This window comes from Panthera tigris, chromosome B1, assembly GCF_018350195.1.
Source record: "Panthera tigris isolate Pti1 chromosome B1, P.tigris_Pti1_mat1.1, whole genome shotgun sequence".
NCBI classification, from domain to species: Eukaryota; Metazoa; Chordata; class Mammalia; order Carnivora; family Felidae; genus Panthera; species Panthera tigris.
Window position 1 is genome coordinate 101,814,694 of NC_056663.1, and position 26,888 is coordinate 101,841,581.

Genomic DNA, 26,888 nt, shown 5'->3' on the forward strand with positions numbered 1-26,888 from the left:
GGGAACAAAGAGGTTATAGTTTTTCTCAGTCTCCTGCTACCATCTATGCTATAAAATCACACAATGAACTGTTTTGTAATAGACACCAACTATATAGAAATAGGAATCTTTCTGTTTAGCCTCATAAGGGTGTGGCACAATTTCTAGAACATGATAGGTGTTCCATCAATATTTGTTGAATGATGGCATGAGTAAATAAACTAGTGCTAAAACCTATAAATCTATGGAATTGTTGTTTAGAATCTGTTACAACAAATCAAAACCAGCACTGTTTCCATAAATCTTTTTTTGGAAAAAGGACTTACTTTTGAACCTTCCTTTGTAATGGAATTCTACATGTGTAATCGTTTAAGGATTATTTTTGTGGTTCACGTATCAGTGAATACAACTTGGTTATATGCCAAAAGCAGCCAAATTCGGTTGGCAAAATTCATTTAAAGGATAAAAGTAGGTGATTAGTCAGGTGAGGGCCTAAGTGTTACTTGCTGTTATGGAAGAATCAGGGAGTAGATTATATAAATGAAAAGAACAGGAATCTTGCAATCTGTTCCCTCCTATTCATTTGCAGTTAAATGTAACTTTTAGGTAATATATTCTTGTGGCAAAAAAATTCATAGAGTGGTATCTACAGTGAAAATCATGCCCCCTTCTTTACCCTTGGGCCCCAATCTCTCATATCTCCTTAGTTCACAGAGGCAATGTTTTTTTTTGGATACTTTCAGAGATATTTTATATATAAACAAGAATATAAGTATTTGTAAACTCCTTTTTAGTCAAATTGTAGACTATTTCATACTTGCTGTATCTTATTTTTCAGTACTTCTTAGATACCATTTTATATAAACACATGAAGATAGATGTGTCTCATTTTCCCAGTGGCTACATAGGAATCCATTATATAGATGGAATTATTTACCAACTCCCCTACTGATAGATATTTAGGTTGTTTTCATTCTTCCCTACTACTACAGTGCAGGGAATATGTTTGTACATATTTTTTTTGAAGTGAGTATATCATCTTAATCCTGACCTTGTTCTACTCCAGAAAACCTGATTTAAAGGTCTAAATGACCTATAAAATCAAACCCCAAATTTCCATCCTTTAGGAGAAAGGAATGGGTATTGTGGCATGACTTTACCTTTCCCCTGCTGAGTTCAGGGAGTTTTCACTTGAAGATAATTTACAGAAAAGGTAGACATTGGCAACATCTAATCATAAACCCCTGAAGGAACAATTTCTGTTAAATACTATAATAAAATAATTATACTCAGTGTTTGTTGTGATATTTAATGATGGCATTTTACATCTTTACAGTATTCAAACCCTAACTTGTTTTTCTTTTGATTTTAATACTGAAGACTGTTTATTTACTGTGGACCTTATTCTTTCAACAGTGTAGAAGAAAGTTTCAAGACACTGTTTTGGTCAATATTTGGGTTGTCTGAAGTCACTTCTGTTGTGCTCAAATACGATCACAAATTCATAGAGAATATTGGCTACGTTCTGTATGGAATATACAATGTAACTATGGTGGTCGTTTTACTCAACATGTTAATTGCTATGATTAATAGCTCATATCAAGAAATTGAGGTAAACCTGCTTTCTATCCATGGTATCTGTTCTTGCCATCTCACTCTAATAATATCCTCCATCTGTTTTTGTGCCCTTTGGTGGATGTCCAGTTCATGTCAATAAAGAGGCTTATACCTAAGCAGAAGGAGCCTGGACATTTCTCTGTGTTTCTCTCCTGGATAGATAGTCTCACAGGCTCTAGTGTCTTCTAGGAGCACAGCAGGGGTCCCCATGAATTTGCCATCATGCTGCCTCCTCTTAGAGTATATTTCAGAAGTTTTGAAATTAATGGCTAGAAGAAGTACTGACTATAGGGGAATTATTCTTTCCTAGGTTAGCTGGCCAACCATCTGAAAGATCCTAGTAGAGGAATTACTAGATGTCTGGCAAACATCAGTGATGTCCTGTATCCAGCCAGAATTTTTAGTATTCTAGAAGTCATTTTACTTCATGTTTTGGATTGCTCTTGCTTTGGTGCCTTCCTTCATCATTGTATGTATGTTTTCCTACATCCTTCCGGTTCGTATTCAGTATCTCTTTAGTATTTTGCTATTTGTTAAACCTCCGAGTCTCTGTGTGTGTTTTAGAAAACACATAGATTCTCAAAGCAGAAGTTAGGTCCCCCAGAAATGGAAACTGTGGCACTCTGAATAACTGCTTGAGTGTGGTAATGGCAGGGTGAAATGAACAAGCCAACTTCTTCCACCTTTGAACTTCCTCCTCTTCATTTTTCTCTCCATCACTCTGGGCTGTTACTGAGGATAAAAAGAGATACAAGACAAGAATAGTCCACCGAGGGCCTTATGTGACATTTGAGGACAGATGGCAGACACGACATCCAAAGTGCAATTCGTCTGAGTGCTATTCTTTTCCCTTTGCTCTAAAGTATAATATGGTGTATCTATAGCCTGCCTTGGATGGGTCTAGATGAGGAGGGAGGGAGGGTGGGTAAAGACTGATGAAGTACCATTGATTATGAGGAATTGGCAGAGGTGGGGAAGAAGGGAGGAGTTAATGTTTTCATCCTTCCGTGACCCTGAATTTTTCTTGCATTTTTGCTTTGTTTTTGGCTGGGGGGTGGGACACTCTGGTTAAATTTCAGGTGTTACAGGCATATGGAAGAGAAAAATTAAAAAGATGGGTATCATGACAACAATACTAAGAATATTATATAGGCCAATAGAAGTTATATGCAGATAAATGTATATAAGTGACTTATCTATTTCAAAAGCATAATTTAGGTTCATTGTATGATCCTACTGGAATCAATTACTAGAATATTTAGTTTTTAAAATGAGACATTGTTTCTTTTCTATTTTTGTGATACAGGATGACAGTGACGTAGAATGGAAGTTTGCCCGTTCAAAACTTTGGCTATCTTATTTTGATGATGGAAAAACATTACCTCCACCCTTCAGTCTAGTTCCTAGTCCAAAGTCATTTGTTTATTTCGTCATGAGGATCATTAACTTCTCTAAATGCAGAAGGAGCCGGCTACAGAAGGATATAGAAATGGGAATGGGTAACTCCAAGTCCAGGGTACGTATCAAAAACTTACCAAGACATTGCAATGAATGTTTTGTCTTTCTCCTTGTCTTTTGATGTTTGTTCGGTAATTTTTATGTATGAACTTAGAAGATGTTGAAAGTTACTATCCATTCCATAGTCTTTCATAGACTAACACTTAATATCTTCACAATGTTTCAAGAAGTCACTTAGTCTATGCGTTACTTCTGGTCAGAATTTCATGCAAAGTGCCAGATTAAAAACAAACAAAAACACTTTTTTAACTTGTTAAAAGTAAACAGGAAAGTTATTGTTAGAAAACACTTTGTATTTTTGTGTTCCATCCTTCTCAATCGTTATTTTGAAGTTAAAGAATTTTAACTTCACATTTTCCTCTTGGCTGCATATATAGTTTACCACCACCATATTCTTCTTATTTGTAGAAACTCTTTATCGAGCTAAGTAACCTTTTTCTTTAATATCATAAAATCAACACAGGCCTAAGAGCATCCTCAAATATTCCATTTGATATTTCATAAATACCATTTTTATAAATAAGAATGGTTTGTCCCAAAGTTTTCCTGGGTAAGTCATACTTTGATTTTAGTTTGAGTCATACTTTGATTTTAACAAAGATGAGTTTTATGACAATACGTTATTATCATGAATTTAATTTGCAGAGATAGAATTGGTATAGGACACAGGAGGAGATGAGCAGACCTCAGATAATAAGGGAGCAAGACATAACAGGAATAAATGTGTGGAGTTACTTATACTAGTAACTAATTTTTGCCTAAAGTTGTGAAAATGATCTGTTCTTGTCATACCTTGGGAGCCCACAAGATAGCAATGTTACTCTGTAAAGTACAGACCTTTCTGAGCAGAGGTGGATAAGTTTTGTCAGTTGAAGTTGAGAAAAAAGACTAGATTATTGCAATTTAATTTCTTTCTTTAAAAAAATGTGTATTTCCAAGATTTGTAGTACCCTGGCATCTTATTCCTTAGGAAGGTGGCCTTTTAAACCTTTTTAAATTTGACTTGGACATGGGCTCTTAAGGCTATTATGTTCCAAGGCATTGATTTGGCTGTGTCATCCTATGATTTCAAATAGTACCTCATATGTACACAGTGAGAAGGAGTACAATGTAAAGAATAGAGCCTCCATGTCAGACCAGGATTTGTATTCTGGTGCTTATGGCTTATTTTCAAGTAACATGGATAAGTCATTTCATCACTCTGAGCCTTAGTTGTCTCATCTGAAAGAGAGAAAACTTGGTAGGATTAATGTAAGGATGATATGAGATGTACAAAGTTCCAGCCTCAACAAATATCAGTGCCCTTCCTCATTCACAGTTTACAAAGTGCTTTGCTGTACATTTGAACCTCATGCAACACTGTGAGGTAGGTATTATTATTATTCCCATTTTATAGATAAGACAACTGAAACCATTAAAGTAGCGTACTTACACAAGGTCAGGGGAGCTAGCTGGCCTGTGTGGAGTAGGTGTGAAATCCAAGTTTTCCAGCATCAGATGCCTCGCTCTTTCTACTGCACATGGCTGCCTTATACCCAGCACCTACTGCTATGGCTTGGTTACTGGCCCATTTCCTCCCCATGGGCTGCTCCTTCAGAGACAGGGTGGCTAGTCTCTTAAATGGGCCAGGCTCTAATTGCCATCCTGGGCAACTCCCTCCACTACTGAAATTGACTTTGTTTTGAAGGTGCTTTGTTTCTCTGGGGATTTATTAACTGAAGCTTTATTATTCAAAACCGGAAGCCTCTGGAGAGCGTGGGAACTCACAGCTCTTGCACTCACACCTTAAAGTTTTCTTTCTGTAGGCAACTGATTTCACGGACTCCATTCTTAAGAGTATCATAATGAAGGGGAGAAATACTGTCAGGGGAAGAAGAGCACATTCAGATGTCTGTCTTGTGGCTACCTATACCTCTGTAAAGGAAATGCAGCTTGCTCAAATGCATGTGAGGGGAGCAGAAGTGCTCTATTTATGGTGTCCTCTTCTGCCTGTATTACACCATTGGTAGGAAGAACGGCTTTTTTCAGAGAGGTGGCTGGAAATAGAAAAAAAGTTGAGCACTGATCTCTCAGAAGCCATGAGCCATGGCTTCCCAATCTCCCCATATCTAGTTAAAAACTGCCATTTTAATTTTATTTTTTAAATTGTGCGTGGAGATGTTTAAATCTCTTTAATATTATTTGTATTATAAATATTAATAAATACTCTCTGCATACTGAATTTGGTAAAAATTTGGAGAAATTATATGTCTCTGTTTTTCTCTTTTTAGAAGAGAGGAAGGAGCCTCAAGAAATCTTAACGCGCTAACCTGTAAAACTAACCTCAGTCAACAATCAGATACTGACCTCTAGTGGCAAATAGAAGAATTAATTTTATTAGCTAAGGTTTTCTGTTGGCAAGATTGTGCCACCTCCTCTTAGCAGCCCACACATAGGATCCTGAGTAATGATCATGGAAGTCAGGTGGTGGGGTGAATACATATTTTCGCATAGGTGGTCCTGCCTTTGAATCATACTGTATTGGTAGCAGCTTGCCCAAAGGAAAGAGGCAGGCCCTGCTCACATACATAAAAAGTAGCTAGTAACAGTGTGCTTCTCTTACTGTCTCTTTCTACCCACTCTAAAGTTAAACTCTAAAGAGAGAGCAAGAAAAAAAATTTCTTTAAGCCCAATTATCTTGAAAGTTATGAATCTCGCTCAGTATAAGGCAAAGATACCTAGAAATACATGTTATTTTTGCTCGTATTTCAGTGTTACAAAATACCAAATGATACCATTTGAACTTGTAGTGTGTTCCTGTTCGAGTGTAGGAGAGGAATACAGGCTCAGGAGCAGACAGTTCCTTCTATGCATCCTTACCTTCTAGATGCTGTGAATACATTTTGATTAAGCACACAAGTCCTCAGGGACAATTACATTTAGTATGAGCCAACTTTTAAAAATGTTTTCAGTTAAGCAGTTCTGTTGCAGTGCACATTATAAACATTTTGATAAATGTGAGTTATGTTGCTGCATTCATTTTTACCTTTGAAAATCTATTAAATCACTGATAAAACTCCACTTCCACAAAGTTTTCCTTGGAAATGTTGACTCCAGAAATGTTATCAATGAGAATATAGATTATATTTTTGACTTACAAATGAATGTATTCTAATTTACTAGGTTAATTGTATTTTTTCCTAGTTAAACCTCTTCACTCAGTCTAACTCAAGAGTTTTTGAATCACACAGTTTTAACAGCATTCTCAACCAGCCAACACGTTATCAGGTAAGCATTCAGTAGACATATCTTTTTATCCGTATGTAATTCCTTGTGTGTGTGTGTGTGTGTGTGTGTGTGTGTGTGTGTGTGTGTGTGTAGTGAGTAGAATTATATTCTTCGGATATACTATGAGGATAGAACAGAACAGGGAAAAAATAGTATGTTAGTAGGAGGGGACTTTAGAAATCAGAGTCCCACATCCTTCATTTTTTTGGTTGAGGAAGAAGAGTTCCTTTGTGATATTAAAAGCAAAGTGTTGCCACACCTTCCAAAGAACATCCTCACATACCTTGAGCTGGGGAAGCAGTGGGAGATATGGTATATTAGGAAGATAATGCTTTCACAGTATGGAAACCTGATAACATTTCTCTAGGTAATCCATTTTTCCAATGGATTCTTAGGCTATACTGTTCCATTAGTGCTACTTTAAAATATCTTTTGCATTTTGACATTAGATGTGACATTTGAACACTATTTTCCAACTTAGATGAGGTTGTAGCTTTTCTTTTCCATCTGGTTGATCATTTTGACTAACAAATCTGTAGATTTCTGATGAAATCTAGAGATCACAAGATCACAAGAATGAAGATCCAGGAATTTGTAATGTATGGTTATGTCACTTAATGGGTACAGTGCTCTTTGTACACTCGTCTTGGAAGCAGCAAATCCTGCAAATTGCTTGGCACACTGATTGTCAAAGTCTTACTTTTTAATGGCTACATTATATTCCATTTATATGGTTATATTTACATTTAATATATCAGTCTTCTATCGATAGAAATAGAGGATATTGCCAATATTTAGCTATTATAAGCAACACTGCAGTAAGTAACCTCGTATATATGACATTTGAAACATGCACAACCATATAGAATTGTCTGGTTAAAGTGTATATAGGCATTTTAATATTTTAGCTATTATCAAACTGATTTTGGTGGAACTTGTACCAATTTATAGTGTTAACGATAAATGTGTGAAAGAGCCCATTTCCTCCTTCATGCACTAACAGCGTGTTACCAAAGGTTTTTTATCTTTGTCAAATAGATGGGTGAATATGGTATCACAGTGTAGTCTTCCTTGGCATTCTTTGTAATGAATGAACTTGACCATCTTTTAATATTTAGTATTCCACATGTTTACTTTTCTTGATGGGTTTTTTGTTATAAAGAGGAATTCATTTATGAAATATTTGAAGAATTAATAATTCTTTTAAAATTAGTCCTTTGCCTGTGATACAAGTTGAGAATTTTTTTCTGTTTGTATATATTTTTAATATTTTCACCCAACTTTATGATTTTTGTATCGTCAACTCTACAAACTTTCTATCGCTTTAGATTTTTGACCTGTTTAGGAAGATCTTCCCCCACGTAAGAATACTTGAGAAATTTTTTACACATATTTTCTTTAGTACTTTTATGGTTTTACTTTTCAGATGAAAATATATGATCCATATAGAATATATTTTGATGCAATGTGTGGGGTGGAGATCCAAATTTATTCATTTTCCAGATGATTATATAGTTGGATGTGTTGAATAAATATCTTTTTATTGACTTGAAATGTCACCTTTATCACTTACTAAATTTCTTTATCTACTTAGATTTATTTCTAGGATTTCCATATGTTGTAGAACCACACTGTTTTAATTATTATAGTTTATAACAAAAGTTAAATAAAATATACAGACACAGACACACACATACATATGTCCTTACTTCAGGACTCTTATTTTACATAATATCCTGGCTATTCTTTCTTGTTTCTATTTCTGTTTGAACTTTAGAGTCAGCTTGTGTAGGTAGTAAAATATTCTGTTCTTTTTGTGATTGTTTTAAGTAAAATTGAGTTCTGTATAATGTCTGGCTTCCTTTTCAACAACATGATATACCTTTCCAACTGTTCAGATCTTCATTTGTGTATTCAGTATCGTTATAAAGTCGTCCTCCTGTTGTTTGTATTGATTAGGATGTTAAGTTTGGTGCAAACCTCACAAAACCACCAAATACCAACCACTATGTAAAGTATATATATAGAAATTTATTCCACTCACCTATTCAAGAAGTCAAGAGGTGGTCATCCCAGGACTGGTATGCTACCTACCAATGTTCAGGGACCAAGGCTTTTATAGCATATAATTGTGTCATGACTGGCTTTCAGTCTAACATGCTTCATGTTCCAAGAAAGTTATTGGAAATCTGGCTATTATTTATGCATTCCAAAATACATTTAGAAGGTGATAGGAAAGAAAGATATGCCTCTTTCCTATAAGGAACTTATTTAAAGTTGCACAGTTTATCTGCAGGGGAGGTTGGGAAATATCTTAATTCCTAGGGGCCATTTGCCAAGCTAAAAAAAAAAACAAAAAACAAAAAACAACAGGGAAGAGAATTGTCAGTCTCTGCTGAGATGATTATGTTATTTGTCTTGGTGCTTATCTTTATGTCTTTACATATATTTCTGTCTCTGTTACTTGATTTACAAGTTTCAAGTTTTATCTTTTGATCCTCCAGCTCTAAAATATGAGAGAATCAATGTGTTTATTTTATCTTTTATCACTTCCCCTTTCTCCTAACATTTATTAGTTAAATCATTACAACTGTGATGGAGGAAAAAAACTTTACCCATTAGGTTTTGTCAGTTAAACTGACAAAAGACAGATTAATATGAGGGAAAAAAAACACATGTGTATTTATAAAAAGCAAAATGCATACACACAGGAGAACTCCCTGATGAGTAACGCAAGGGGGTAGTTAGAATTGGGAGCTTACATACCATCTTAACAAAGGGTAAATTTGGGTAGAAGCGACAAGACAAAGGAAACAGGTTTGGGCTCTAAAGGGTACTAAATTGTGGGAAGGTAAGTATACAAGAAAACCAATGGAAGATTAGGGTTGCTTTATTAAGGTTTTCCTGTGCAGACCCTGTGCCAACTTTCTGTCTCCAGTGATGATGGTTGTTTTAATTCCTTCTGGTTTGGAACAAGGAGAGGGAAGACCTTCACAAAGGGAAATTTATGTCTTGCTTTTAGGCAGATAGGAGAGGGGGAGTGAGCTCTTTCTGTGTTTTCTGCTTCTTAATCGACTTCAGAGTAATCCTTATGCCAAAGTGCTGGTCAGGATTTTAACCCACATTTGTTTTCATTTTAGTCCCACAGAGTTGGCACATGCCACGGATCTTTTTGCCATCATTTTCCTTTGTGGACTAAAGTTTGTCTTTAGTTTCTTCAGAAAGAGTTCATGGGAACTATGTTTTAGTTATTTTATATTCTAAACTGTTTTCTATTTTCTATATATTTATATTGACTTGCTATAAAATTCTTAGATATGACTTTATTTTCTTAATGTATTTGTAAACATTGCTCCACTGCTCCTAGAATAAAATGCTGATGTGGAAAAGTTTGAGGCCGGATTGTTTTTCTTATACTATTGACCTGAGATTTTGATTTGGATGCCCACATTTTCTTCATTCATTTTCTAAGTCCAATGACTTGCTGTTGGTTTTTCTGAAGGTGAATCTGTATGTATTTTTTCCTGCACAAAGTATGGCTCTTCAATCTATACATTCCAGTCTTCTTTTATTTCTGAATAATATCCTTATATCATATCTTGAAATATTTTTTTCTGTTCCTTTATTTGGGTCTCTTCTTTAAAGAATCCAATTAGATGCCTGCTGAGTCGTCTTTGCCTGTCCTCTGTAGCAACCACTTTTACTCTATTCCAGTTGAATTTTTTATCCATTTCTCCTTTGGCTCCTTTTCTCTCATACTGTATTGTTCTTTGTCTTCATATGTGCTATTTCAAATTTACCTTTCATTTCTGTGACAATTCTCTTCTTCCTCTTTTTAAGACTTTCAAGCTTATATATCATTTCCTTTTTTGACTCACAATATTTTCCTCAGCCTTTGGTGCTCTTATTTTAAAGACATGATTGGCTCATTGGGTATTCATTCCTGCTTTGTTAAAGATTAGTTGACTATATAGTTGATGAATCCATTTCTGGGTTTTCTATTCTATTCCATTGGTCTGTGTGTCTGTTTTTGTGCCAGTTCCATACTGTCTAGATGACTACAAGTTTATAATAGAGCTCAAAGTCTGGAATTGTGATGCCACCAGCTTTGCTTTTCTTTCCCAGGATTACTTTAGCTTTTGGGGTTTTTCGTGGTTCCATACAAATTTTAGGATTGTTTGTTCTAGCACTGTGAAGAATGCTGGTGGTGTTTTGATAGGAATTGTATAAAGTGTGTAGATTGCTGTGGGTAGTATAGACATTTGAACATTGTTCTTTCAATCCGTGAGCTTAGAATGTTTTTCTGTCTTTTTATCATCTTCAATTTCTTTCCTAAGTATTCTATACTTTTCTGAGTACAGATCTTTTACCTCTTTGGTTAGATTTATTTGTAGGTATCTTATGGGTTTTGGTGCAATTGTGAATGGGACAGATTCATTGATTTCTCTTTCTCCTGCTTCATTTTTGGTGTATAGAAATGCAACAGATTTCTGTGCATTGATTTTATATTCTGTGATGTTACTGATTTCATGTATCAGTTCTAGCAATTTTTTGGTGGAGTCCTACATAGAATATCATGACATCTGTGAAGAGTGAAAGTTTGCCTTTCTTCCTTGCCAATTTGGATTATTTTTATTGCTTTTTTTTTTTCTGGTTGCTGAAGCTAGGACTTCCAGTACTATGTTAAATAATAATGGTGAGAGTGGACATCCCTCTCTTGTTCCTGACCTTAGAGGAAAAGCTCTCAGTTTTTCCCCATTGAGGATGATATTGGCTATGGGTCTTTGGTAGGTGGCCTTTATGATATTGAGGTGTGTTCCCTCTATCCCTACTTTATTGGGGTTTTTATTAATGCTTTTTCTGCATCTATTAAGATCATATGGTTCTTATCCTTTCTTTTATTAATGTGGTGTATCATGTTGATTGATTTGCGATTATTGAACCACCCTTGCAGCCCAGGAATAAATCCCACTTGATCATGGTAAATAATTCTTTTAATGTACTCTTGGATTTAATTTGCTAGGATCTTGTTGAGAATTTTTGCATTCATATTCATCAGGGATATTGGCCTGTAGTTCCCCTTTTAGTGGGGTCTTTGGCTTTAAAATCAAGATAATGCTGACCTCGTAGAATGAGTTTGGAAGTTTTCCTTCCATTTCTACTTTTTGGAACAGTTTGAGAAGAAAATATATTAATTCCTCTTTAAATGTTTGGTAGAATTCCCCTGGGAAACCATCTGGTCCTGGTATTTTGTTTTTTGGAAGATTTTTGATTACTGATTCAATTTCTTTATTGGTTATGGATTTGTTCAAATTTTCTATTTCTTCCTGTTTCAGTTTTGGTAGTTTATATGTTTATAGGAATTTATCCATTTCTTCCAGATTGCCCAATTTATTGGCATATAATTGTTCATAATATTCTTTTATAATTGTATTTTTGTGGTATTGGTTGTGATCACGCCTCTTTCATTCGTGATTTTATTTATTTGAGTCCTTTCTCTTCATTTTGATAGGTCTGGCTAAGGGTTTATTGATTCTGTTAATGCTTTCAAAGAACCACCTCCTGTTTTACTGGGTGTTGTTGTTGTTGTTTTTATATCATTTTTTTCTGCTCTCATTTTTATAATTTCCTTTCTTCTGACTTTAGGCTTTATTTGCTGTTTCTTTTCTTGTTCCTTTAGATGTAAGGTTTCATTGTGTATTTGAGACTTTTCTTGCTTCTTGATGTAGCCCTGTACTGCTATGCACTTCCCTCTTATGACTGCCTTTGCTACATCCCAAAGGTTTGAACTATCGTGTTTTCATTTTCATTTGCTTCCATGTATTTCTTTATTTCTTCTTTAATTTCCTGATTAACCCATTCATTCTTTAGTAGGATGTTCTTTAACCTCCAGGTATTTATGGTCTTCCCCAATTTTTTCTTGTGGTTGACTTCAAGTTTCATAGTGTTGTGTCTGAAAATCATGCATGGTAGGATCTCGGTCTTTTTGCACTTGTTGAGGGCTGATTTGTGACCCAGTACGTGCTCTTTTCTGGAGAATGTCCCATGTACACTTGAATGTGTGTTCTGTGCTTTAGGATGAAATGTCTGAATATATCTGCTAAGTCCATCCAGTCCAGTGTGTCATTCAAAGCCATTGTTTCCTTGTTGATTTTCTACTTAAGATGATCTGTCCATTGTTGTAAGTGGGGTGTTAAGTCCCCTGCTGTTATTGTATTGTTATTAATGAGTTTCTTTATGTTTATGATTATTTATATATTTGGGTGCTTTCAAGTTGAGGGCGTAAATATTTATAATTGTTAGATCTTCTTGTTGGATGGACCCCTTTATTTAGACCTAGGGCCCTTCTTCATCTCGTGTTACAGTCTTTGGTCTAAAATCTAGCCTGTCTGAAATAAGTATGGCTATTCCAGCTTTTGTTTGACATCCATTAGCATGATAAATGTTTCTCTATCCCCTCACTTTCAATCTGCAGGTATCTTTAGGTCTGAAATAAGTCTCTTGTAGGTGGCATATAGATGGGTCTTGGATTTTTTTCTTTTAATCATTCTAATAACTTGTGTCTCTTGATTGGAGCATTTAGTCCATTTACATTCAGAATGATTATTGATAGATATGAATTTAGTGCCACTGTATTACCTGTAAAGTTGGTGTTTCTGGAGATTTTCTTGTTCCTTTCTAGTCTTTGTTGTTTTGGCCTTTCTTTCCCACTCAAAGAGTCCCCCTTTAATATTTCTTGCAGGGTTGGTTTAGTGGTCACTAACTTCTTTTGTTATTGTTTTTCTGGGAAACTCTTGATCTCCCTATTCTGAATGACAAGCTTGCTGGATAAAGTATTCTTGGCTGTATATTTCCCCATTCAGCACATTGAATATATCATGCGACTCCTTTCTGGCCTACCAAGTTTTTGTGAAGAGATCTTCTGCTAACCTTATTTGTCATCCCTTCTAGGCTAGGGATTTCTTTTCCCTCTCTGCTTTCAAGATTCTTTCCTTATCTATTTGGCACATTTTACTATGATATGTCTTGGTATTGGCCTGCTTTTGTTGATTTTGATGGGAGTTCTCTGTGCCTCCTGGATTTGGATGTCCGTTTGCTTCCCCAGATTAGGGAAGTTTTCAGGTTTAATTTGCACAAATAAACCTTCTCCTTTTTCCCTCTCTTTTTCTGGGACTCCTATGATATGGATGTTACTAAACTTTACGGAATTGATGAATTCCCTAAGTCTACATTTGTAATCTAATATTTTTTCCTTCTTATCAGCGTCATTATTTTCCATAATTTTATCTTCTTTATAACCTATTTGTTCCTCTGATTCTTCCATCCTTGTGGTCATCATATCTCGTCAGTTTTGCATCTCGGTTAGCATTTTTAATTTCAGCCTGATAAGTTTTAAGTCTTTGATTTCTGTGGTAAGGGACTCCTTGGTGTCTTCTATGCTTTTTTCAAGCCAACCTAGTATCTTTATGATTGTTGTTTTAAATTCGGGTACAGGAATAGATCCCTGGCTGTGATCTCTTCTTGTTCTTTCTTTTGGGATGAACTCCTCTGTCTTGGCATTTTTTCTAGGTCTCTGTCTTCTGTGTGTTAGGAAAGCCTGTTATGTTTCCTACTCCTGAAAGTAATGGCTGTATTAAGAAGAGGTCATATACTGTCTAGGGCCTGGTGCTTCAGGAAGTATTTCTGATATATTCTGTGTGCATGCTGCTGTTGTGTTTTGGCTGCTGTTTCCCTCAGGTCAGTCCTCTGTAGAGTTTGTCCTTGCCTTTAGCGGGGACTTGTTTGGACCTTGTCTACTGTGTCGTGCATTTTAACTAGGTGTGTTTTACTCTTCTTGTTAAAAGAGGCTAGATCCTCTTTGCCCTAGGGCTGAAATTGCAGCACTGTATGGTCAGTAGACTTGGTGCACGCGGGAGATTTGTGCTCATCTTCTGGGGGAGGGGCTCCCTACTGCTCTCAATCTCAGGGACACTTGCTCTAGTAAAAAAAAAGAACCTACAGAGTGCAGGAGGGAGGGCATTGGTGTAAGCAGCTGAAACCTCCACTGTGGGTGCTGTGCTGATCACTGTAGCCTGTCTGGGCTGATGCGGGGGAGAAAAATGGCACCAACCTGCTCTCTTGACACCAGAGAGGGGAGTTTGTGCCTGCCACTTCTCAGGAAACCCTCACAGAAGAGTGAACAATTTCCTTTTGTGTGTACCAGGCATCCCTCAGATCCCTTGCCTTCACCCTGTCTGTGTCTGAGCCATCTTCCCACTCCTGTATTTTATCTCAACTGGCTGGGTTTCAAAACTGCAAATTTTGGGGACCAAATGCCGCTGATCCTCTCGAGGAGGGTCTTGCCACACTGGGGCTGGCGACAGTTTGTCCCCAAAGCGCTGTTACACAAAGGCACAGGGGCTTGGAGTTTATGGTAAAGTGCAGCAAAAAGCTGGTGTCCATGTTAGCTGTCCTCAGCAGGAGTCTTTGCTTGTATGCTAGTGAACGGGGCAGCTCACTGGTGCCTGACCGCTCTTTTGTCCTCTGAGAGGCAGTGCCACCTCTCCCAAATGCATTCCAAGAAGGGGAACTGTCTCTTCCAGTGTGATGCAGGGGATCCTCAGACCATGCTGTCCACTCTCGGTCCTCTTCTCTCCTGCACAGGAGCCCCTCTATGCCCACCAGGCTCCACCCAGCTATGGTGCAGATTTCTGAAACTTCAGACTTTGAGCTCCACTCTTTGTAAAAACTTGCGATAATCAGCTCTTCTCATTTTCCCTGTTCCCATTTCCCCAATGGTTTTGGGGAAGTATTTTTTCTTGTGCAGTGCCCTGTGTCCTGTTCTTTTTCTCTCTTTCTCTCCTGTCTCCCTGATCCAGGTTCCCTCCCCTCCACAGCACCAGCAATTCTTTTCTACCCCAATCATGTCTCTGCACCTCCCACCTTCCACGATGTGGCCTCTTTTCTCCTAGTTGTGAGTTTGTCCTCTCAGTCCTCAGATTGATTTCCTAGGTGTTCGAATAATTGGATATATATTATCTAGCTGTGTTCAAGGGATGAGGCTAGCATAGAGTCCTCCTAGTATCTGTCATCTTAACTCCCAATCCATTACTCAGCTTTAAACGAAGTAAGTTCTTGGATCAGCAGCTTTCAGGAGGTTGGAGTGGTGTTAGAGAATTCCAGATCCTCCTTCACAGCTAATAGAATTTTCCTATGGGCACAGGATTGTATTTGTGAGTTCATTTTTTCTTTATGTTTCCCTAACAGAAAATAGCAATACAAGACTAGTCAGTTGCAAGGCAGACTCTCCCTCTCCACCTCACGAAATACATCTAGCAAATATGGATTTCCTTTATAATTTCTCCTTCACTCTTCTATTCCAAACTTCTCTAGATTTTGTGTCAAAAGGTCAAGGGAAGTTCTCAGCCATGAATGTCTGTCTTTGGCATTTCCTCACACCCTCATTTGATTTTTCATATGACATTTCTAAAGAAGAGTATGGATGCATCACAGGAGTTTGTGTTTCTGTTTCTTATTCTCCTTGTTGCTTTTGAATGATTTAGAAGAAGTGGGGGAAATTCCCAAATTTATTGTCAAATTCAATCTTCTTGTGTCTGAAAACTGTTCTGCTTCTATACGAGGTGATCTTTGCTACGCTGCCTAGAGGCTCCAGAATGCCGTACATTTCGTATTTTATAAGGAGAAGAATTCCCTGTCTGTAGCATGATACTCTGTGGTGCTCCAAAATTGATAGTATAAAAATAAACTCTGAGAAAAAAGGTTTAAATCAGCTATCAAACTTCACAGATGAATCAAATTTCATATAAATGCCTTGATTATATTTAGATAAAATCTCTTTACTATGGATTCCATGAGTGATAACAATTGGTTTTAGTTTAATGAATTCTTGTTTCATGCAGTGTAATTATAATATATGACTTACTTAAAGAAATCCCAGATCTTAATCTGCTAAATGGGGATTATTTTCTTCAAAGTGGTGACCTTTTGGGATACTCTAATTCTAATGGTGCTACCACAATTCAGAACATTTTTGGAATATCACTAAAGAATTACTTTTATAATAAGTTTATAAGACACAAAAATTGCTTCATTTTCATTATTAAACTCAGATAATTATTAATAAGACTCAGTGCCATATGACTACTTTTTTTTCAAAAATAGTCATATCCATCTTCAAAAAAACATGGCTGTCTCCAGCTGCACCTTACGTGTTTTACATCCAAATGAGTGTTTCCTCTCCAAAACAATTACTTCAAAAGTAGAGAGACTCAAGTTTGCCTCAAAGTATAACAGAGGAAGAGTTTCAAAAATACTTTGATCAATTACAGTGTTATTTATATTAACATTAATTATTAATAGTGTGCTGAGGTCATTTTTGTTATGTGTGTAAATATTTTTTTGTTATGTTACAAAACTAGAGATGATTTTTTCTGGAGAACATAAGGACTTGGAGAGATAGCTATGATTGAATTCTGCTCATGAAAAGTTCAAGTTAAAGGTACATGGATATGCTAAAGTGACTTTAAGAAATGGGAATTTTTTCTAAGACTCCACAGACACAAGATTGTAGGTTCTTGGGTCCTATTCTCTCTGGTGTCTCTTGTAGCAGCTCTGCTTTAACTACCTTCTTCAGCTTGGGAACTCCTTTCGCCAACGTAGTGTTATACTGTCTTTGGCCCACATGATGGTCCCTAGTCCGAACCACTAAGGCTACCATAGGTGGCTTGGTTTTACTGGAGGCACATGGCATTTTTCTCTAAAGGAGGCAATATGAGACATTCACATTAAGCTTCATTCATAATGAGGTTGATGGCACATTACGGACTCCCACTATTATGCATGGTCCCTGGTAACAAGGATACAAAGATACAGTCCATGCCTTCAAGGATCTCTCCCCTGGAGTGAAATTTCAAGATTGAGGTGGGAAGGAAAGAAAAATAGATGAACATTCACACAACCCTGTGAAATGTGGCATAGGTGAAATGTAAATAAAATGGTATGAGAACCTTGGGAAACCCATAGAAGGGGAATATTTAAAAACCCATCAAGTAGAAGCAATTCTAGTCTCTATTTCTCTAAAGAACAGAACTTTGACTAGTGGTTAGAAGGTATAATGAAGCAGATTTGATGCAATACAACAGAATTGTTTTTTAACTGCTACAGTTGTCTAAAAATAGATTAAACCAGCTGTCTGGAAAGAGTAACAGGCTCTGAATCACAGATGTTTATTCAGAGGCTGTGCAATGGGGATGGATCAGGATGTCTCACAATGAGTGGTATGAAAATATGAAAAACACATGACTTCCAAGGTCCCTTTCCTCTCTCAAATTCTACTCTCTACTTCTGAGTTCTTTATATTTGTTCATACTAGTCTTACCTTACAGTCATACTTTATAGATTTCTAATATTCATATTATGGAATACTCATGGACAGTCAAATTTGGCTTCTCTGTAGGATTAAATGAGAAAATGAATGTAAAAGTATCTGAAGGAGTTCTTCACAAGTGTTAGTTGAATTTGAATTAGTGAAAAATAAGCAACTGAAAAGAAAAGGTTTGATGCCTTTTGGGAATGAGGGACATACCCATATATCCAACTACCCACATTTCAGTCCTTCTCCCTTTTGGGAATGAGGGACATACCCATATATCCAACTACCCACATTCCAGTCCTTCTCCCAGTCTTAATGAAGGTTTAAAAAATGAACTCAGATTTGTTTGCAAGAGGTAATTTTTAAGGTAACTACCATCTAGGCTTTCAACACTCTGGATAGAGAAAATCTGTGATCTACTCTACAAAAGTCACAATGTCTACCCTAAGGAGTAATTCATAGGATCATACCAAGAAATTTGGATAATTCCTGGAGGTTTGTGGACTGTGGACTTCTATTCCATTAGTTAGTAACTTGACCAAGAGGGAAAAATAATGAGTTTGTTAATGGTCAATTTTGTTTTGGGTACTGGCTTTGATTAAGGAATCAGTTGAAAATTTAAAGGTAATATTTACAATGGTAATTTTACTTGCCACATACGAATTTTGTGATCCTTGCCTGTAGTATTATTAAGCATTATTAATATTGGTTAATCAAGATTTGCTTTATAGAAATATACATGATAATGAGAGCATAATAGTTATACTAATTGAACACCTACTATGTAATTTACCTGTATTATCTCTTTTACCATGTAGATTCTAACATTTCCATTATGCAGACTAAGTCACCAAGGTTCCACAGCTTGTAAATAATGTAGTTAGCAACTCAAATCCAGGCAATTTGCCCTTGCAACCCACTTTTTTAACTGCTACACAGTACTGCCTTGGGTTCACTGGACAAGCTACCTAATAGAATAGAAATAGCTAACCTTTGTCCCTTGTCTGAACTCCACATCATTTTGGAATTCATGAATTATCTTTCCAATATGAACTAAAGGATGAACTATTACCAGGTAGTGTCATGTGTGGAGAAACTAATTTCAATCCAACATCAGGTGTCTTCTTGCCTTATAGAGAAGCTCAAACTTAGTACAGTGGTAGATATAAATATATTTAAGCTATTAATATTAAGATGCAAATTTTAAAAAAATGAATATTTTTTGTGGGATAAATGGAAAGCTTTAAACACACCAGATTTTGGAGGGGAAAAATTTAAGCCTATAACCACAATTTTCCCTAGTAATAGTTATAGATATAGATATAGAATAGATATAGTAATATATCTACCTATTTTCCCTTCAATGGGGAGTGTAATCTGAGTAACTTTCTACATGGTGTTTCTAGGGAAGCTGAACTCATTTTAATTTTTAAAATATTGTACTTTCCTCTTCCTTTCTGGAAGTAAATATACATTTTCATAGATTTTTTTTCTTTTCTTTAAATGTTTGTTTTTGAGAGAGAGAGAGAGAGAGCGCACACACAAGTGGGGGAGGCAGACAAAGAATCTGAAGCAGGCTCTAGGCTCCAAGCTGTCAGCACAGAGCCCAGTGCAGGACCTGAACTCAGGAACCATGAGATCATGGCCTGAGCTGAAGTCATAGACTTTTTCTAAGCATAGTTTTGGATAACGTTAAATATTTTATAGGTTATTATACTAGAGAATGTGGGTAGCAATATTTTAGTCTTCAAATTTTATCTTTATAAATAATACTAGCAAGAACTAACATTTTCTAAGCAGAAATTCTACTTTTAGATGCATTTTATTATTTAATCTGTACAACCTATAAGTTTTTATTACCCCCTCCCATATTTTATATGAGTAACTGGAAGCTTAGAGAGGTTGTTAAGTACCTTAAGTTCACTCAGCTATTAAAGACATGTGTTCACATTAAGAGATTTTTTAAAATTCTGAACCCATTCTGTCTCCCTTTAAGCAATCTTATTTTTTGTGGAGGTAAGATTTCTAAATAACACATTCCTGAATGGTTCTAAACAAGACCCTTATAAGCTCTGAATTATTCTCTATTTATATTAACTAAAGTTTTTACAGCTTTGTAGAAGTGAAAAATATTTGTTTATTTATTATAATTAAGGGCTGTTGCTGCTGAAGATGGAATGAATGCCCAGGCTGGTGAGGCACATCAATTTGATAGGCACCTCTACTTAGGGGATGCCTGGGTGGCTCAGGCGGTTAAACATCTGACTTCGGCTCAGGTCATGATCTCATAGCTCATGAGTTTGAGTCCCCACCGGTTTAGCTTGAGCCCCACTTCAGGTGAGCACGAGTCCTATCTCTCTCTCTCTCTCTCTCTCTCTCTCTCTCTCTCTCTCTCTCTTTCTCTCTCTTTCTCTCTCTCTCTCTCTCTCTCTCTCTCTCTCTCTCTCTCTCTCTGTCTTCCCTTGTGGGATTCTCTCTCTCTCCCACTCTCTCTCCACCCTCACTCACTTGTGCCCTCTCTCTCTCTAAAAGAAAAAAAACACAAACAAAAAACCTACCCAGAAGAATATTTTAGTAGTTGTATGTTGTTGGGGTTTTTTTTTTTTTTTGGTTGTTTTTGGTTTTTTGTTTCTCATTTTTTGTTTTTTGGTTTGTTTGTTTTTTTGATAGAACAGGGGAGGGACAGAGAAAGAGGGAGAGAGAGAATCTCAAGCAGACTCCATGCCCAGCATGGAGCCTGCCTCAGTGCTCAATCCACAAGCATGAGATCATGGCCTGAGATGAAATCAATAGTAGGATGCTCAACCAGCTGAGCCAACCAGAATCCCCTTTAGTAGTTTTGATTTTATTAGATTTTGAATTTTAATTATGAACTATTTCTAACACAGAATGGTACCACAAATATCCTGTTAGACATCTGTGCCACTACCATCTTGATTTAATAAATGTTAACATTTTACAATATTCTTTTTGGACCTTTTTTGTAAGGATTTTTTGATACAACAAAATTCCCCTGCCTACTCTATTACAATAGCCTTTATCCCTCCCCAGCGATCTTCACTATATTGAAGTTCATGCGAGTTCTTGCCATGTTTTCTTCTATATATTTATTACTTACATGAGTACACTCATACCTTTATGGACTGGTTTTATGTGTTTTTGAAATATACATAAATTAATAATATACTACATATTCTGCTTTTTTTCCACTTTATGCTTTTGAGAATGATCTATGTTAATATGTGTATATCTTGTTTTCTATTCTCACTGCTACAGTATAATCCATTGTATGAATATTTAGCTTATTTTCCATTTTTGAGTATTATAAATAATGCTGTAGTGAACATCTTAGTAAATGTCTCCTTTTATGCATTTGTGTTTTTTATGGATTACATACCTGAGAATAGTTCTATCAGTTTATATTTCCAGCAACAGGGTATGAGAGTTTCTCATTGTTCTCAGAAGGACTTGATATTAACAGATTTTCAAAATTTTGCCTACTAAAAATAGCTGCCCTGTACATCTTCAAAAATGTTAGCATCATGAAAAACAAAGGCCAAGGAGCTATTCCAGATTAAAGAAGACTAAAGATACATAACATCTAAAAACAGTGTTGTTCCTCAGTTGGGAAAATGAAACAAAGTCTGGATTATGTATTAAATGGTTTTTGCTCCCTTGTTAATTTTTTTGAAGTTTGATCATTGTAGCATGGTTATATAAGAGAATATTCTTGTTCTTTGGGAATACTCATCGAAGTATTTAGGGATAAAGGGACACGATGTCTCAGAATTATTTTTAAATGCTTTAGCAATATAATAATACAGAGAGTGAGATTAAGCAATGTAGCAAATTTCTAACATCGGTGAATCTAGGTGAAGGGTATATGTGAATTCATTTTACTTTCAACTTTTCTTTAGATTTGAATTTTTTTCAAGAGAAAAAGTGTTTGCTAAACTCATAGGTGTGAATTTATTCATTAATTTACTCTTCTCTGAGTACTAGTGAGATTGAACATCTTTTCCTATGTTTGTTGGTCATTCAGATTTCCTTTTTTGTGAATTTGAATTCCTTTGCCTAATTCTATTTTGCCATTTGTCTTATTGACTTGTCAAAATTCTGTAATATTCTCCTTACTGATTCTTTGTTGATGTGTTTTGCCGACAACTTATCTCACTTTTTGGTTTGTCTTTTAACTTTGTGTAATGGGTTCATTAAGTAGTCTTAACCCATATAAAATAACTTTGTTTTCAATAATTTTCCACTAACTGTCCTATTTTGAACTCTTCTTTTCCATTGAATGGAGGATCTCTTTACAACTTCTGGTCAAGATTCCAGAACATTCCAGTGACTTGGTTATTAGAAAGTCCCATTTTTGTAATTAAAGAGACAGTTAAGTTTATTTTGATGTATAAATCTTCAAATCAAATCTAAAGCTCTTCTTCTTATTTTTTTTAGCATAAGCTAAACATTTCCATGTCTCTAGTGGAGAAAGGCTGTCGTCTACTTTGTACATATCTCCCCCTGCTAGCTCATCAAGGTGCTAATCCTCTGCTATGTGGAATGGGAAGAAGAAGCCAGAGGGCAGGCATCTTTTCATTTGAGCTTACTGTGGTGCAGTTTCTTCCTTGTCGGTCACTACTGCTCTAATGTTGACCAAGTTTTAACATCCTGACTGTGGCAGACACCCATGTGCTGCCTCTCTCTAACTGGGTTGGGGCATGTTTAGAGGGTTTGAAAAGGCCATGTAAACTACTTTCCTTTTGCACAGCTCCTGAAGCAGAGATCTGACTCTGATTTAAGGTTCACATCTAATTTTCACCTTTTCCAAAAGGATAGCGCATCTTCCCAGCCCCATTTATTGAATCCTTTCCCACTGAGATGTCTTCTTGCCTTCCACCCAATATAGTGGAAATTAATCCTTTTGCCAAATAATGAGAATACAGGTTGACCCAAAGGCTGTTCCTCTCTCATCTCAGTTCTTTTTTCCCCCTGACTTAATTGCCAGGAGCAGGTCAGCAAGTTTGCCAGAATAGACATTTAATTGGAAGCAAGATACCAGGCCTTTTGTTTAGGCAACTCTGATCTTTATGAGTGATTGCCTTGGCTTTCCACCCCCCTCCTTAGCTTCTGGGAAGTGGAGGTGTACCACCTCCCTTCCACCCAGGAAAAAGAATAACCTCTCCAGAAGTCCATGATCCCTCCCATGTCTCTGTCCTCTTACTTATGTGGGGTGAGAAGGAAGTTGGTGGTAAGTACTGGTCTAGCAATTCTCAGTAAGTCTTAATGGGAGGTGGCTGGTCCCAATTGGTAGTGACAGCTTGGTCTTAGACCATGGAGTACTTAGTATCCCTTCTCATCAGTTTTGGATTTATCAACAATTCCAGGACAACCGGAAAAATACCATTTGACATAAGGTTGCATTTCATTGGTATTTTCTTGCATAAAAGTTTTTAAATGTCTTAATATAGTCAGATTTATTAATCTTTTCCTTATAGCTCATCCTTTCTTTTAGCTTTTTCCTTTTTATTTTAAGTTTATTTACTTATTTCAAGAGAGAGATCATAAGAGGGGAAGGGCAGAGAGAGAGGGATAGAGAGAATCCCAAGCAGGCACCACACTGTCAGTGCAGAGCCCTACACGGGGCTTGAACCCACGAACCATGAGATCATGTCCTGAGCTGAAATCAAGAGTCAGATACTCAACCAACTGAGACACCCAGATGCCCTTCCTTTAGCTTTTTCAATAACTATTTCCCTATTCTTTTCAAAATTTTGCTTTTTACATTTAGATCTTTTGTCTATTTGACTCTTTAAAAACTTTTTTGTTTATGGTGTATGAGGTGTAGAGATCTAATTTTAATTTTCCCATAAGGATAGTTCTTGTCTCAATACTATTTGTTGAATAGTCTCTTCTTTCCTGCTGATTTGTATTACCACCTTTCAAGCTGCTTTTAACTGATACACATTTCTTTGTATTTTCTTTTTATAGGAATCAACTCTGCTGTCCCCTAAACTAAATTAGATCCCTGATATGTTCACCCATCATAGTGAATTGTTCCATTGAAACTTTATTAGTAGAAGTTGTGTTCACTATTGCATCCCTAGCATTTAGTACAGTACCCGGCACAGAGTTGGCTCTCAATAAATGTTTGGTGAAGGAATGAGCAAATCCAGGCCAAGATCCACGTGGCTGTGAGTCTGCCCTAAAGTCTACATTCACAGATTTCAATAGGTTTTATATTTTACTGTGATTGGTAAAATGGATTTTTCCTTTTCAATAACATAGGCTCTCTCTTGATCTGTTGTTCTTTGAGACAGACATTGTGAATATTCCTAGATTTATCCTTTTCTTGAGCTTGGCATCTAATGGGTCACTTAGGTTCATAATTTCCACTTCCTAAAAATTAAGACAGATTTTCTATTCCTACTATATTTTCATTTCAGTTCAGGCCTTCCCCCTCTTTTATTTTTTAATGTGATATTTGATATATGCACAAAAATGTGTATAACACATAATAAGTTAAAATTACATGTACACCTATGGAAACTACCACCTGCCTAAGAATGATAACATTATCTGTCCATGGCCTCTACTTCATTGCTTCTCTCTGGCCCGCCCCTTGCCTCCACCTAAGAGGTAATCACTAACTTGAAGTTTGGGTTTCTCAGCCTCTTGCTTTTGTTTTCTTTTCAAATATAGACTTGCTACATAATGCAAATATTCCTACCAAGCATTATATAGATATACTTGTTCTTGAGCTTTTTAAGAATAGTTTCATACTTTGTGAAGTCTGCAAATTGAATTTTTCATTCAACATTTATGCTTCTAAGATTCATCCATACTGCTGTGTGTGGCTATGGCTAATTTCATTATTTAATTTCGTTAGTGGACACAATGACGTTACATTGTGTAACATACCACCATTTGTCTATTCTCCTGTTGATGTTTGTTTAGACTGTTTCCAGACTTTTATTTGCTATTTTGGACAAGATTGCTGTAAACATTTTTGTTTATGTCTCTTGGTCCACATGTGTAAAGTTTTTCCAGGCTCTGTATCAAAGAGTGGACTTTCTGGGTGAAAGGGTATGTGAGTATTCAGCTTTAAAAGATAATGCCAAATTGCTTTTCCAAGTGGTCTATCTATACTCATGCCAGTAAAGTGTAAAAGTCCCCATTGATGCATATTCTTTCCAACATTTGGCATTATGAGATGTATTAATCTTTTCCCTGTGCAGATGTGTAATTGTGTCTCCTTTTAATTGTAATTTGTATTTCCCCAAGAAAAGAATTTGAAATTGTTTTATAGGCCTACTGACCATTATTGTTTCCATTTCTGTGCAATGACTGTTTGTCTTTGCTCTTTTTTCTATTGGGTTATTACTCAAAGTCACATATTTTAGATCCAAATTTAATTCTTTATCAGTTATAGGTATTGCCAATATTTTCTTTCAACTTGTGACTTTCTTTTTTACTTTTTTAATAGTATCTTTATAAACAGAACTTTTAATGAAGTTTTAATTTTAATAAAGTTGAATTTATCAGTCTCTTCTATTATACTTGGAATTTTTAAATCTTGTTTTAAAAACACCCAGCTCTACACTGAATGTATAAATATATTTTCTTATGCTTTATCTTAAAGGATTTAAAAGCTTTGTCTTTCACATTTAAGATGCACCTGGAATTAATTTTTGTGTACATGGTATGAAGTAGGGCTCCAATTTTATTTTCTTATTATGGGTAAACAATTATCCTGTAAGAGAATTTATTTAGATTGAAATATACTCAAAATACATATTTCTATGAAAGGAAAGCACACAATATAACAGAATATATGGTATTTAGAAAGTATAAAATATATATGTGGTAATTAGTATGTATACAGAATTTAAAGAGACATACACCAAAATAACAACAATGATTATCTTTGGATAGTAGAACAATTGATGATTTTTGTTTATTTCTTTTGTTCTTTTCTGTATTTTCCAATTTTTCTCTGTCGAACATATATTTGACAGTGAGAAAATAAGGTAGTATAGGTGATAATATAGTATCAGCACATCTTAAAGAGAAATCATCAGTTGAAAGAGAAACCATGAATTGAAATCTTCCAACTTAACTTTTTTTTATATAGCATCTTCCATTCCTAGGGATATGGGAGAATGTTTGTGGATTATGCAGTAAGTCTCAGTAGAAGGTGAAAAGCCATTAAGTTGTGGAATCTGGGTTAATCTTCTGTAAATAGTTATATAAAATCTCTCTCTCCTAAGTTGTGTTTGCTTTACAGGTAATGTGCGACTCTTTGGAGAATAGGATCTGGGTTACTTATATGTATCATTGGTGACATAATCATTTCTTTTTGATCAACAGCAGATAATGAAAAGACTTATAAAGCGATATGTTCTGAAAGCACAAGTGGACAAGGAAAACGATGAAGTTAATGAAGGTAAGCATCTCCAACTTGAGAAACATCCTTTTGCAACTAACTTAATGAACTTGGGAAACTTGTTATTGAAGGATACTTTAAAAATCCAATCTCAGGTAATAGTTCCAAGATTGACAGGAGAATCTTATGTTAATTTCTAAAATTATCTTTTTAAAGGAATGGTTATTTAAAATGTCATTCAGAGACCATTTATCTCTTCTCGGAATGCCCTGATTCTTAGAATGTAAAACCTGCTATCTTTCTGGAAGCTTTTAAATCCCTATTATATAAGGTAGTCAGTAGTTTCAGTTCTGTTTTCAGTGAGTGCACATGAGTGTTAACCTTTTTCCAATATTAACATTTTCCAATAAAATAATTGACTGCTTGGCTCAAATAGAATCCACATTTCTTCAGGAAAATCTTTGCTTTGTTATACACAAATCTTGCTCTCATCTAGTGTTTCTCTTTTGCTTTTCACTTTTCTTCTTGGCTCCTTCCTTAATGGTGCCTATTTTTCCACATATATCCTAGGCAGGGCATCTGTCTGGATTATAAAAATGTTTCACCAAAGGCTAGGTGGGTCAAAGCACAGGCCCAGAGTTGGAAGAAAAAAAAATCAAACTTGGAGAAATAAGTTGCCTTAAAAATGGAAACTGTAGCTTACACCAGTGAGATGCCACCAGATGATCTCTATCTGTGCTAAGAGAGAAAGGG

At 35.9% G+C, this 26,888-nt stretch overlaps 1 protein-coding gene across 2 annotated transcripts in view; it reads left to right on the forward strand.

Annotated features, from left to right (window-relative positions):
* The window catches only part of TRPC3 (transient receptor potential cation channel subfamily C member 3), a 72,314-nt gene that overhangs the window by 42,609 nt on the left and 2,817 nt on the right, over positions 1-26,888 (forward strand). Inside the window, exons 8-12 of one of the 2 annotated variants that reach the window (XM_042982686.1) lie at positions 1,396-1,591; positions 2,903-3,112; positions 4,433-4,480; positions 6,298-6,381; positions 26,120-26,195. In XM_042982686.1, coding sequence (XP_042838620.1) covers positions 1,396-1,591; positions 2,903-3,112; positions 4,433-4,480; positions 6,298-6,381; positions 26,120-26,195 — 614 coding nt within the window. The remainder of the gene's footprint in view (positions 1-1,395; positions 1,592-2,902; positions 3,113-4,432; positions 4,481-6,297; positions 6,382-26,119; positions 26,196-26,888) is intronic. The other variant, XM_042982687.1, reaches the window with a different exon arrangement.